Source organism: Rutilus rutilus (genome assembly GCF_951802725.1).
Source record: "Rutilus rutilus genome assembly, chromosome: 13".
In the NCBI taxonomy this organism is placed as follows: domain Eukaryota; kingdom Metazoa; phylum Chordata; class Actinopteri; order Cypriniformes; family Leuciscidae; genus Rutilus; species Rutilus rutilus.
In genome coordinates this window covers 34308466-34322683 of record NC_140218.1, presented here as the reverse complement: position 1 = coordinate 34322683, position 14218 = coordinate 34308466, and the positions used below count along the sequence as shown (strand labels likewise).

General features: G+C 43.2%; 1 protein-coding gene across 3 annotated transcripts; it reads right to left on the bottom strand.

Annotated features, from left to right (window-relative positions):
- Positions 1–9799: 9799 nt before the first annotated feature.
- LOC311303090 (actin, cytoplasmic 1-like) lies at positions 9800–13961 on the bottom strand. Of its 3 annotated transcripts, none has more exons than XM_084429363.1 (6): positions 13264–13961; positions 12049–12173; positions 11088–11327; positions 10356–10794; positions 10080–10261; positions 9800–9986 (listed from the first exon to the last, which is right to left on the bottom strand). In XM_084429363.1, exons 2-6 carry the CDS (start codon positions 12169–12171, stop codon positions 9831–9833), a joined length of 1140 nt encoding a protein of 379 aa, XP_084285489.1. In that variant the 5' UTR covers positions 12172–12173; positions 13264–13961; the 3' UTR covers positions 9800–9830. The 3 variants fall into 3 exon arrangements, with proteins under 3 accessions (XP_084285489.1, XP_084285490.1, XP_084285488.1); XM_084429364.1 differs by having other exon boundaries at positions 13872–13959; XM_084429362.1 differs by lacking the exon at positions 13264–13961 and having other exon boundaries at positions 12049–12521.
- Between the last annotated feature and the right edge of the window lie 257 nt (positions 13962–14218).

The following is a 14218-nucleotide window of genomic DNA, read 5'->3' as shown; positions in this document are numbered from 1 at the left end:
GGTTTGACGTTCCCTTCATGGCCCTCTTAACCTTTCCAGCGTCCTCGCTATAAACAGACACTGTGGAAGTGAACGGTGTGATGATGAAGTGAGGATGAGCCTGATGAAAGTGTACAAACTCTTAAGTAAACAAGGTGGAGGACAGACTCAATGGAAACAAACACAAACTCAAATGCCAGTGAGTGTATGTAAGGGAGAGGTCAATCCTTTCTCATTTTATTCCGTCACAGTAACACACCTGAGGCACATTCAGGGGAGGATCTTATTAATTTAACTATGTTAGGAATCCAGATAATGACACATATGTTTTGGGATCTGCACAATCTTATTGGTGCACTGAATGCTTTGTTTACGCTTAATGATTCCTGTCAAGGGATTCTAAAATAGCTCAATTCCAAACCCAATTTAGCCGTCTTCCTCCCTCTTAAAATAAAGGTTCTTTGTTGGAATCGATGGTTCCATGAAGAACTTTTCACATCCATGGAACCTTTCCATTCCATGAAAGGTTCTTTAGATTCTTAAAATGTTCTTCACACTATAAGAAAAACATAATTCTTTCAAGAACTGATCATTGAGAGGGGTAACGTTTAGCCAACGAAGGAAGATAAGGAAACAGGAATACGACAAAAATAGAGTTTACTGGTGACTCACATGAAGAACAGCATTTCATGCAGAGACTCTCCTCATGTTAATGCGTAATGATGCATTATTATTTTATTTTTTATCAGGTTAAACTTTGAGATTAGTCACTTAAAGGTGAACTATGTAAGATTTTTACAGTAAAATATCCAAAAACCACTAGGCCAGTGTTATATATTTTGTTTAGTTGACTACTTACAATATCCCAAAAGTTTCCAACTATTTGTAAATCGTTAGAAAATTGTGATTTTAACCAAGGAACCAGGATGTGTGAGCAGGTGTGAGGGAGTCGCCAGTCAATGGCGTCATATCCGCGTTACCCTCGGTTTCCGCTCGTACTGCCATAGTAACCATGGTGAAACATGTGGACAACTAGGTTACGCCTAGCGGCACGCTCATGCTGTTGTTGTTTTATTCAAACATTATGGACCATGGCAAGCAGACTTTGGGACAAAAGTAGAACTAAAACGAGGATCAATATCAGCGTGGCGTTTTCGAGATGCCGAGAGCTCCACGTCCGCGACTAACTTCGACTTGACAGAGACGTGCCAGGTGAGCAAATGTACATAAAACTAATCAATGTTATATAGTTCAACATGATGAAATGTTAGAATATGATCTGTATGTTATTCTAATGTTGATTACTGCTAGTCTCATACAGCCAACAAACTAACACATAGAATAATATTCAGCACACTGCAGTTTAGTGTGATAGTGTAACTGTTTAATCAAGTGAAACAGCGCTGCGTTATCTCATAAGTTTAATTCGTCTAATAAACTGACCTGTGTGACTAATAAAGCACTTGTGGATATTCACTCATCCATAAACATTATTAGATCCATCAGCTTGATGACAAGATCCATAATTCACATTCATAAAGAAGCTTAATGCTTATGCGTCATCAACCTACGCCTTTGTTATTGTAAGAGGTTAGCGACCCCTAGCGTGAAAAAAATGACATATTGTAGCTTTAAATCTTTATCTGAGACACAGGGAGAGTGAAATGAGGGAACTAACCAGGCACAGGTGGAGGAAGATGAACTAATCGGGGACTAACGAGAACAGGTGCAGACAGGACAGAACATAATAGCGACGAAAGGTTTTTGTGGAACCAAAATGGTTTCTTCTACTGTGAAAACCCACATTTGGAAGCTTTATTTGTAAGAGTTCTGAGAGTGTAAGGCAGGGGTTTTCAAACTGTGAGCCTGTTCACAGAGCTTGTTGCACTGCTTCTGGGATTGCCTTTGTGAATTTGGCCAAAACGAGGCGTCTTAGAAGGCAACACAATTTTCGGCAGTCTTTACCATATGATATGATGCATAATTATGCTGTCTAGGTAGGCAGCTGACTAAAGTTTTGGAAAAAGGCCAATCTGTATCTCATTGTGCTGCATCTCTACTGAAATATAATATAATAATATAACCTTCAAATCTAAAGAGCAGATATGTTTGCAGAGAACATCCATAACAAACTGAACTTCATGACCTCGCTTCACTCGAATGAGCCAAAATAAATCAACAGATCACCTGAACCCCTGTTTTCAGGCAGATAACTCCACGATTTTCCTCCATGGATGCGGCTGATCGTCCGGTAGTCTCCCCAACAGTGGGCTCGGATCTCTCCACTATATCAGCGGGGATAAGAGTGCAGCCTGATCCGGACCCTGGAGCTTTAACTCAGTCACAGAAATCAGTCTTGTCCTCAAAATGAACTAAACTCAGATGACTATTTGCAGTCAAACGCCAGTTTTTTTTTGGTCAATTTTCCTCTGAGCCTGCTTCCCAGCGCAGCAGGAAGCTTCAGAATCTCTCCAATCAGAAGTTCCCCTATATTTACAGAGGCGAGAATAAGTAAAAATAACCAATCACCAATAAATGAACAAACATGCTGGGCAAAGACACGTTTTGAGCAAGTACATCACAAACAAACTTTATAGTTTAGCGTAACTCTTAAAGGGGCAGTACATGTATATCAAATGAACACACAGTCACCGTTAATATAGGCTACTATCTGAATCATAAAACCTTATAGATACCCATTTAATCAGTAAATAGCTGTTAATGTGCTAACTAATAACCCTCACTGGGTTACACAAGATTTACTGTAATCAGCTGGATCCGGGCCGTATCCAGATCAGATGGTGGACCTGCTCCTAGACACGACCACAACGCATGATGTAGTCAGCCGGATCCGGGCCGTATCCAGATCAGATGGTGGACCTGCTCCTAGACACGACCACAACGCATGATGCAGTCAGCCGGATCCGGGCCGTATCCAGATCAGATGGTGGACCTGCTCCTAGACACGACCACAACGCATGATGCAGTCAGCCGGATCCGGGGCGGATCCAGATCAGATGGTGGACCTGCTCCTAGACACGACCACAACGCATGATGCAGTCAGCCGGATCCGGGCCGGATCCAGATCAGATGGTGGACCTGCTCCTAGACACGACCACAACGCATGATGTAGTCAGCCGGATCCGGGCCGTATCCAGATCAGATGGTGGACCTGCTCCTAGACACGACCACAACGCATGATGCAGTCAGCCGGATCCGGGCCGTATCCAGATCAGATGGTGGACCTGCTCCTAGACACGACCACAACGCATGATGCAGTCAGCCGGATCCGGGCCGTATCCAGATCAGATGGTGGACCTGCTCCTAGACACGACCACAACGCATGATGCAGTCAGCCGGATCCGGGCCGTATCCAGATCAGATGGTGGACCTGCTCCTAGACACGACCACAACGCATGATGCAGTCAGCCGGATCCGGGCCGTATCCAGATCAGATGGTGGACCTGCTCCTAGACACGACCACAACGCATGATGTAGTCAGCCGGATCCGGGCCGTATCCAGATCAGATGGTGGACCTGCTCCTAGACACGACCACAACGCATGATGTAGTCAGCCGGATCCGGGCCGTATCCAGATCAGATGGTGGACCTGCTCCTAGACACGACCACAACGCATGATGTAGTCAGCCGGATTCGGGCCGTGTCCAGATCAGATGGTGGACCTGCTCCTAGACACGACCACAACGCATGATGTAGTCAGCCGGATTCGGGCCGTGTCCAGATCAGATGGTGGACCTGCTCCTAGACACGACCACAACGCATGATGTAGTCAGCCGGATCCGGGCCGGATCCAGATCAGATGGTGGACCTGCTCCTAGACACTATCACAACGCATGATGTAGTCAGCCGGATTCGGGCCGTGTCCAGATCAGATGGTGGACCTGCTCCTAGACACGACCACAACGCATGATGTAGTCAGCCGGATTCGGGCCGTGTCCAGATCAGATGGTGGACCTGCTCCTAGACACGACCACAACGCATGATGTAGTCAGCCGGATCCGGGCCGGATCCAGATCAGATGGTGGACCTGCTCCTAGACACGACCACAACGCATCCCTGTGTCAGCAGAGATTGTGTCAATTAGACTCTCCCCTGCGAAGGCCTCATCTACATGACAGCCATCGGCACTGATCCTCAACCAACTCATGTCCATGATGACTCGATCTTAAACCAGATGGAACTGGATAATATTCTGATTGTTCCAATCCAATTTCCTTCAAACATATAATGCTGCCTGAATCATAATCATACACTGTTCGTTCGTTGGCCAGAGGAGAACTGCCCCCCCGACTGAGCCTGGGTCCTCCCAAGTTTTTTTTTTAATCCATTCTGTCACCTGATGGAGTTTTGGTTCTTTGCCACTGTCGCCTTTTTTCACCATACCTTTGGCTTGCTTACTTGGGACATTAAATGTAACATTTAATTTAATATTCAACAATACTATTGATCTGCCTGCATTGCCACCATTATGAGAGCTGAATTGAGCTGGACACTGACATCACGGTTTTCTCCAGATCGCTATGTATATAAATTAACTAAATTAATAACTTTTTTACAACAAAGTGAAACATCACTGAACATACTTAAGCTGGACTGTGACGCTATTTTCTTCTAGAAACAAACTTTGTTGCATTTTCCTGTTATCTCTTTAAAGCTGCTTTGGAACAATCTGCATTGTAAAAAGCGCTATATAAATAAATGTGACTTGACTGGACTTGATTACATAAGGAACCGATTAAGCGTTTTTTTGGGGTTTTTTTACCGGTTCATTGAAACGAACTGTCTGATATAACCAGTTCGAGGAAATTAATCAGACTTTACATCACTAGTGAAAACATCGGGCTAATATAGGCAAAGTTAACAAGGATAATGAGTACCGATAATAAGACACAGATTTCCTTTCCTCGCGTCTCAGCTCCACCCCTGTAGGATGCAAGGGAAGGCTGCAAGAAGAAAAGGAGGACGGAGGAATCGAAGGAAGGCTTTTTTATACATTGGAATACTTGGTCACTTGAGCGTCACTTCACAGCGTCATCAGCAGCGCTCAAAGGATCTGCCCTTGTTGTTGAAGTTTGGTTAAGAAATTCATAATAAATAATAATAAAGCTAGATACCCTGTTGAAATATGTGAAATGTCTGGTCTATTTAAACTGCAAAGGTAAAAGTACTGCAAAAGTACACGTCCGCATAGGATACACCCGCGTATCCTCGTTCATGACTCCTCAGGAAGCCTCCTCACCAGTAGCGGTTTTAGGCACGGGCGAACCGGGCAATCGCCCGGGGCGGCATTTTTGGTGGGGCGGCACCGCCGGCACGAGCAGAAAAAAAATTAAAAAAAATAATCTGCGCCGCAAAGCGGATAATACATTTTCTATTATCTATCATTTCACTGTGTGGGGAATTGGCAAATTTGCGCCCCTGCTTGCTGAGAAGAGGCCGTGCACAGAAGCTGTTTGTTTGAGAAGGGGAAAGGGGAGGGGGCGCGGAGGCGCGGAGGCGCGGGCGCGGATGACGGTTCACCTCTGGGTCTCTCCCAAATGGAACGGACAAGGGGGGGATCCATATAGTTATCGAAGTCAGTCACACCTCGACTTTCTTCCAAATAACGCACTTTTCATTCATAATATTATAAATACAGGCCTCTATATTTCCTGCACATTTTTGTTTTTCTGAATTGTCTGAATGGCTAATAAAAATAGGTAATACAAAACGATTACTTGGTCACCACCACCAAGGTGAATTGGTTTAGTCTTGACTTCTGGTCGTGACTCGTGAGCTATGCTCGTGAGTGAGAATTATGGAGGGGATCAGGGGATCTGTTGATTGTCGATGTCGAGTGCCAAATAAGAGATGGACAAGAAAGGTCAAAGCCATCAGGTGCCCAATTTAGAAAGGAGCGGAAGATAAAGGTATGCAACTATGTTTTCTCTATATGATTACGGTATCCATGTCATGAATGAAGGGGCAATATTAATTGGTGGGTATAACTCTTATTTGTTAGCCTTTTTGCTATGATTCTTGCTATGCTTAACAATAATTCGGTTTTAACTCAAACACAAGATCTAATTTCACCATAATATTGTTCTTTGCAACAATTCTTTTCTTACTTAGTATTTTTGTCTTGTTTCCTGTCCAAATATCAAACATTTCTTAAATAAAGATGCATAACGTTATTTTACTATAGTAGTAAAATGACATAAGATATTAAGTCTTGTTTTCTGGGGAAATAAATAAAAATGTATTACCCCCAATGGGGTAAGAAAAATTATATTCTGGGGGGTGCTCGAAAGGGGTCTCGCCCAGGGTGTAATTCAATGTAGAACCGCCACTGCTCCTCACTCCTCTATCCTCGACTCCTCGCGGTGCAATTAGAGAATTGAGATGTCCTTCAAGATGGCTGAGCTCGATCGGTTTCCGGGTCATAGGATGGAGGACAGAGGAGCGAGGAGACGAGGAGGGATATTGAGAAGTACCCTAGGCAATGGGTTACAGGAAATGAAGTTTGTGATGATATAGTAAACGAGTCGAGAGGTGCCCTATGGTGGAAATCAAGGGCACTGCAGTCGGTGGATGTAGCACCCTCCCATCTGGCAGGGAACGTTCTCAGAACTTTGGCTAACATCCGCACCAGCGTGGCGAGAACAAGAGTTTGTAAGTGAAGTTTCGATGAAACCAACAAGATCACGCGATCGGCACCGCTGCTGCTGCGATACGGACACAGTGTGAGTGAGCTCCGAGACGATATAAAGAGAAGAGGAAAAAAACGAGAAAATTCAATATAAAACAGCACCAAGGTAAACATATAAGATGGATACTTTGTTCTCAATAAGCCCGCCTGAACATTTCGACTTCAATGATTTTGGCAGCTAGCCAAATTGGATTAGACGATATGAGAGATTTCGCATAGCAGCGGGAATTAGTGAAAGAAGCCAAGAATATCAAGTTAATTCGCTTATCTACACAATGGGAGATAAAGCTGATGATATAATGTGCACGCTGGCTCTTTCTGAAGAAGACAGAAAGAAATATGACAAATTTAAAGAAGCGTCCGAGAAACACTTTGTATGTAAACACAACGTGATCTACAAGAGGGCTAAATTCAACAAGAGGTGCCAAGAACCGGGCGAATCAGCTGAAATGTTCATCACTGCAGTTCATAAACTAGCAGAAAATTGCCAGTATAGAGTCCTTCAAGAGAAAATGATATGAGACAGACTGATAGTTGGCATACAAGATCACAGATTGTCAGAGAGATTACAGCTTGACCCCAAGCTCACACTCCTTAAAGCCATCACAAAGATAAGACAAAGTGAAGAAATAAAAAAGCAGCAGACGATCTTAAGACAAGCAAGCGGTGAGTCAAATGAGGTAAACATGGACATGTTCAAATACAAAGTGAAACCAAGGTTTGCACAAAAAGGACCGCAAAGACGACCAGACAGTACAAAACACAATGAAGCCAGCAAGGGATGTGGCAGGTGTGGAAAGCCACAAGCACTCTCACTGAACAGCTGTCCAGCGAGGGAGGCTGAGTGCAGGAAGTGCAACAAAAAAGGCCACTTCGCTGCAGTCTGCAAAACAAAGAAAAGACTGGAGGAAATATATCATTGTGATGAGACAGAGCATAGAGACTGTGTTCCTGGGAGTTGTAAAGTCTGAGAATTCAACTGATGTCTGGCAAAAGTCCATTGCAGTGAACGGTGAGCAAATTATTTTCAAACTGGACACAGGAGCAGCAGTGACAGCCATCCCAGAGAGCGTTTACTCAAAGACGAGCCACGGTGTTCTCAGCCCGCCGAACAAAAAGCTGTGTGGACCAAGCAACATGTCAATACAGGTGAGAGGGCAGTTTAAAGCATCACTTTGACATCAGGGAAGAGTGATAAAACACCCAGTGTTTGTGATACCAAGACTTGTGTCCCCTCTCCTTGGACTACCTGCCATAAAAGAGCTGGACTTACTTCACACAGTGGATGCAATTCAAACATCAGACCTGAACTACAAAGAGCTGTTCCCAAAAGTCTTCACAGGACTTGGAAAATTGGAAGGAGAATACAAAATCAAACTCAAAGAGTTAACCACTCAATTTGCTCTGGCTGCCCCTCGTTGAGTGCCCTTGCCCATGATGAACAGAGTCACCGAGGAGCTGGAAAGAATGGAAGAAATAGGAGTTATCGCGCCCATTGAAGAAGCAACTGAGTGGTGTTCAGGTATGGTGATGGTGCCGAAACCAAATTGCAAGATTCGAATCTGCGTTGATTTAACACATCTAAATAACAATGTCTGCACAGAGAGACATATTCTTCCTGCAGTTGATGAAACACTGGCTAAACTGTCAGGCGCAACAGTGTTCTCTAAGTTGGATGCTTCTGCTGGATTCTGGCAGATTCCTTTGCATAAAGATTGGGTCCCGCTCACTATCTTCATTACGCCTTATGGAAGATACTGTTTTAACCGCCTTCCATTTCGCATTTCCTCAGCACCTGAACACTTCCAGAAACGTTTGACACAACTGCTCGAGGGCCTGGAGGGCACACTGAGCCATGCAGATGACATCCTGGTGTTCGGTGCGACACGCAAAGAACATAATGCAAGACTTATCAAGGTCCTGAACCGCCTGGAACAGAAAGGGTTGACACTGAACGAAAAATGTCAATTTGCAGTGCCTCAAGTTAGGTTTCTAGGACACATCGTCAGTGCAGAAGGCATACGAGCACTTGTTATAGTAATTACTTGTTACTTGTGGTAACGCCACCATGATATAACATTTGTAAATAATCCGTGAGCAAAGTAACAATGAAGCTCAATGTATTAATCACTAAATGGGGAACTGGGGTGGGATTAAATAAGTTGTCTTCTTCCCACTCCCTTTCAGGCAGAATTCGATCGTCATATTTAAATACTGTATATTTTGTTTGTGCACTATATGACTTAACTATATTTTGTCTACCTTGTACTTTTCTGTGCCATTGCCTGAAATAAACGAATAAAGAAAGAAACCCCTAATTATGAGGATAATGTAAATCAGAGGTCTTCGACTCTGCTCCAAGGAAGCCACTGTTTTTTTCCCCTTCCCATTCTGCTTTTGTATTTTCAAGTGATCCTGAAGAGCTTGATTAGCTGCTTAAGGTGTGTTTTATTAGGGTTGGAGCTAAACTCCGCAGGACAGTAGCTCCCCAGGAGCAGGGTTGAAGACCGCAGAATATAAACTCACTTATGGGGTTGAAAAGAAATGTATGAAAGGCCTTTTTTTTCTCAAATGTATACATTTACACACAATCTGAGTTGGGTAGAGTCAGTAAACTGAATAAATCCTTTGTAAACATTTAGGCCTTGCCTGGTTTCACAGGTAGAGCTTAGATTTAGCTAGAATTTGGCCTTAGTACATTTAGAGCATTCAAATACTTTTTATAAATGTGCCTTAGACATTACTGGTCTGCACTGAGACAAAACAATGGCAGTGACTTGTTAAGATGTCAGTGCAAGTTGCTTTGTTAAAACTGCTCAAACATTCATTTTAGTCCAGAACTAGGCCTTTAGGATAAATCTTGTCTGAAACCAGGGGTTAAGGTTAAGACTGCAAACCAGTCTAAAACTGTAAAGCGACTTGAATTTAAAGAATAATCTGATATGGTTACTTGTCATGACCTAAATCATGACCTTAAAATCAATAAATGTGAAATTTAACTGCAAATCCAATGGCTATTGTACAGGTTGAAGTCAGACCCCAAAAAACTCCAGTCATTTCAGTCGGTTTTAAATCAGAGCAGTAGACAGTACTGAAGACAGTAGACACTGTGTGGTTTTACATGTGCACGTTTTATTTGGGTTTACTTGTCAGTGTAAAGAGAACTCCTGTGGATGATGGATGGGCCGAACTCATCGTACTCCTGCTTGCTGATCCACATCTTCTGGAAGGTGGTCAGGGAGGCCAAGATGGCGCCACCGATCCAGACGGCGTATTTGCGCTCAGGGGGAGCAATGATCTACAAGAGAAAAGAGATGTTATCTCATCCTTAACCATTGCAAGCAAACTTAACTTTTAAGTCTCATCTTTGCATGCATTTAAGGTGCATCACCTTGATCTTAATGGTGGAAGGAGCAAGGGAGGTGATCTCCTTCTGCATACGGTCAGCAATGCCAGGGTACATGGTGGAACCTCCAGACAGCACTATGTTGGCATACAGGTCCTTATGGATGTCTACGTCACACTTCATGATGGAGTTGAAGATAGTCTTGTGGATACCGCAAGATTCTATATCTGCATAAAGAAAACAAGTTAGTCATCATAGTAAACCAGTTGAAACAGGGATTGTTAACGCACAACCCATTTTAATGCACAGTGTGAGACTCACCCAGAAAGGATGGCTGGAAGAGAGCCTCAGGGCAACGGAAACGCTCATTGCCAATGGTGATGACCTGCCCGTCAGGCAGCTCGTAGCTCTTCTCCAGGGAGGAAGATGAGGCAGCGGTTCCCATCTCCTGCTCGAAGTCCAGGGCCACATAGCACAGCTTCTCCTTGATGTCCCGGACAATTTCTCTCTCGGCCGTGGAGGTAAACCTGTAGCGACGCTCAATTAGGATGTCCTTCAGGTAGTCTGTCAGGTCACGACCAGCCAGATCCAGACGCAGGATGGCATGGGGAAGAGCATAACCCTCATAGATGGGCACGATGTGGGTAACACCATCACCAGATTCCATCATGACACCAGTAGTACGACCAGAAGCATACAGGGAGAGCTCAGCCTGGATGGCCACATACATGGCAGGGGTGTTGAAGGTCTCAAACATGATCTGTAGGAAAGAGCAATGTTAGAGTTTAATAAAAATAATCCCCTTTATACACTTCCAAATCCAAACCAATACATGGTTAAGGAAGCAATTCTGGGCAGAAAACCTCCCTGGCACACCATGCTGATACGGTTCACACTCAGGAGGACAATGCTAGTAAGAAGTGTTAGAAAAGCTACCACGCAAGAAAGAAAAGGAGGGGGAAGCAAAGATGGATGAACCTTTTGAACCTCGTAACAGAGTTCATGGGAGAAGCCAAACAGTAGGGGTCATATGAGTAAGTCACAAAAACACACCTGTGTCATCTTCTCCCTCTTGGCTTCGGGATTCAGGGGAGCCTCTGTAAGCAGGACAGGGTGCTCCTCAGGGGCAACACGCAGCTCATTGTAGAAAGTGTGGTGCCAGATCTTCTCCATATCATCCCAGTTGGTCACGATACCGCGCTCAATAGGATACTTAAGATTCAGGATACTTCTCTTGCTCTGAGCCTCATCTCCCACATAGGAGTCCTTCTGTCCCATGCCAAACCTCACTCCCTAGAGAAAAGGAAAATTTAAGATTAAGCAACAACAAGTGCAAAGACAATCAAGTAGTTTAAGTAGGGGGGGGGGGGGGGGGGGGACCCATACGCGTTCAAAAGACTGTTAAAGACTTTGTTATAGTTAGATAATGACACTTGTACTCTGTAGAGCTGCTTTTTTTGTATTTTTTTTTATTAAATAATTGTTTTTGTAGTTTTACAATATCAAAACCGTGGTACAGGTGTCTCATGGCAGCACAAACAATCATCCATCAACTGTTAGTTAAAGTATCGGGTGAAGCGTAATAGCAAAAAAAATAAAAAACAAGAGTGAAGAAATAAAGACATTCAACATTCATTCTCAAGAAAGTTCCAAAGAGGGGACCAAATACGCCAGAAATCATTAGTAGAGCTGCTTTTTAAGGCGTCATAACTTAAGGACTTTGCAATATTAACGCCACTGAGTTAATTTGAGCTTAATGACACTACCATCTGTTGAGCTGCTTTACAGCTGAAATTGAAGTAAAATTATAATCGAATTATGCAAAACTCCTGTCATTACAGTGAAGCTGCTTTAAAAAAAAATCCATACAATATAAATTTAACTTGAAATGTTTACCATTATAATGCTGCTTTTGTTTTTAATTCTACATTTATGCATATGACAGTTCACATACAATTTCTAACGTTTTAATAAGAGACTAATGCCCCAATGAAAATAAAATGACTATATATACCTGATGCCAGGGTCGGCCAACAATGGAAGGGAAAACAGCTTGAGGGTAATCAGCTCCAGTAAAACCGGCTTTGCATATACCAGAGCCGTTATCAATGACCAGGGCAGTGATTTCCTCATCCATAGCTGTACAAAAAAAGAAAAGTGAAATCATTAAAATACTGCAATCCTTTAGTTTCTCTTATAGGTGGCGATGATGCTTGAGTAACAGTGATGACTGTCCAGTAGATGGCGCAAAGGGGCAGGGTTGAAACGAAGCGATTTGAGACAAAGGAAGTGGTCAGGCAGGAAGTTCGAGCAGCTCAATGCCGCCGATTCAGACCAACGGACACGACCACTCCCATTTTCAAATGCCAAGATAAGTGCTTTACCTTTACCACGGAGGAAACTACGCCACCAAATCCACATTTAACTGCATTATATGGATCAATTAAAAGGCATTTCACACCTAAAGCTTGGATTTAAAGCCCCTCTAGTTACAAAAGGAAGATTTACGGTTAAGTCCTTCCAGCTAAAAAAGCTAGAATTGCGACTGGTTGATACTACTGAAAGATTTAGAGAAGCACACAATATTTGTAACCTTAAGAGTAGAGCTATAAAAATCCACATTAAAGGCACACTATGCAGTTTTCCGTTTTTTGTCAAACAGCGACCCCTAGAGTTGCTGTGGAGTACTTGTATTTAACGTTACTGTCGTAAATACCACTCACGCAGAGCAGTCTCTGCACTCACGACCTGATCCCCTCCTCCCTGTATACCGGTACCTGTTCAGTAGGATGGAAGCGTCGGACATCGAACAGGCACAGATAGACTCTGAAGATGTCTACTGACGAGGTAATGTTTCACGATTTCATACAAATATGTCAGCTAAAGTTTGCATAAGCACAGTACGCATGCCATACGAAACCTGAACCAGACAAAGGACTACGTGATAAATACACATCACAACACCTGAGTTCAGCTGGTAAACTTGCTCGTTAGGCAAGAAATAGGCAAAAAAATAACGCAAAAATATGTAACTTAAGAGAAACGAGTGTTTGTCTGCTGACAGCTCTGCTAATCGATAGCTAGCTAGACATATGTGGAAATTAGTGGACTGGTCTTATTATCAACAATGGATGAATGAACAACTTCGTAAAAAATGACATACAACAAGCAAGCGCAACAACATACAACATAGAACGCAAGCAAGTTTACAGATAAGAGATTTACTTACTAGTCCATCAACAAGAACGCCAGGTCAGCATCGCTGTTGCATCCTTTGCTGCTTTTTAGCCCTCACGAACGAGTGAAAGCCTGACCGAGTGGGCCTCTTGTGTCTCACTTTCTCGTTTTCTTTTCCTTGACTCTTCCGATCGTGTTTTCTTCGTCGACTCTGCCATGATTCACGTCTGAAATGTGTGCTAGTGTCTTTCATAGAGGCTGTTTCATATGTTGTTGATGTATGTGACGTCGTGCCGTAAAGCAAGTCGTGATTCTCACATGATTTGGCAGGCGCCACCTCTCAAACCTGCATTGCTGGTTTTGCCAGCGGTGCCCCCCCCTGCTTTTCTATCGGGATGATTCACCCTACTACGGGTTTGTTTACCATCGAAATGATTTCAAAGCTGTTATATTAAGATACAAATCTTGCATAGTGTGCTTTTAAAATTACACGGTTTACTCAAACTGCATTCACAATTAAAACTCAAATCACATACCAATATGAACTGAATATGCGTAACTTAAGCAATTAAAAAAATTGACCTCCAACCAGCGACACGACATTACTAACACTATTATGATACCAAATACCACAAAATACTGTTATAAATGCATTCTCACCTGTGTATTAGTAGGTTATTGTGAACAAGGGGTATGAAGCTCTTCTCAGCGCGCACTGAAAACTAATAATACTCTACCACAAGCACACACACATTTGTAAGATTTAGGCTGGCACAGGTCTGTAAGACTGGAAAAACTGGAAGAACTGGAAGAGAGAGCTACTCTCTGAGAGAAACGAAATTAACATTGAACTCACTAAGTGGAGTTAGCATCACCATTTGAGACGCAACGTCTCACCTCAGAACATCTCTCCCCCTCTTCCCCCACTCCCCGTCTCTCAAGCTGAGATCACATGAAATTCAACCAAAAATTCATATGGTTTAATGTGAACAATTATCATACAGTAT

Bases quoted from the DNA above. Each gene is read 5' to 3' on its own strand.
- LOC311303090 (XM_084429362.1), bottom strand. From the start codon at position 12,201: ATGATTTCACTTTTCTTTTTTTGTACAGCTATGGATGAGGAAATCACT. The intron at 10,262-10,355 runs GTGAGTCTCACA...TTCTTTATGCAG, and splicing joins CTTCCAGCCATCCTTTCTGG to ATATAGAATCTTGCGGTATC. The intron at 9,987-10,079 runs GTGATGCACCTT...TTTCTCTTGTAG, and splicing joins CTTCCACCATTAAGATCAAG to ATCATTGCTCCCCCTGAGCG.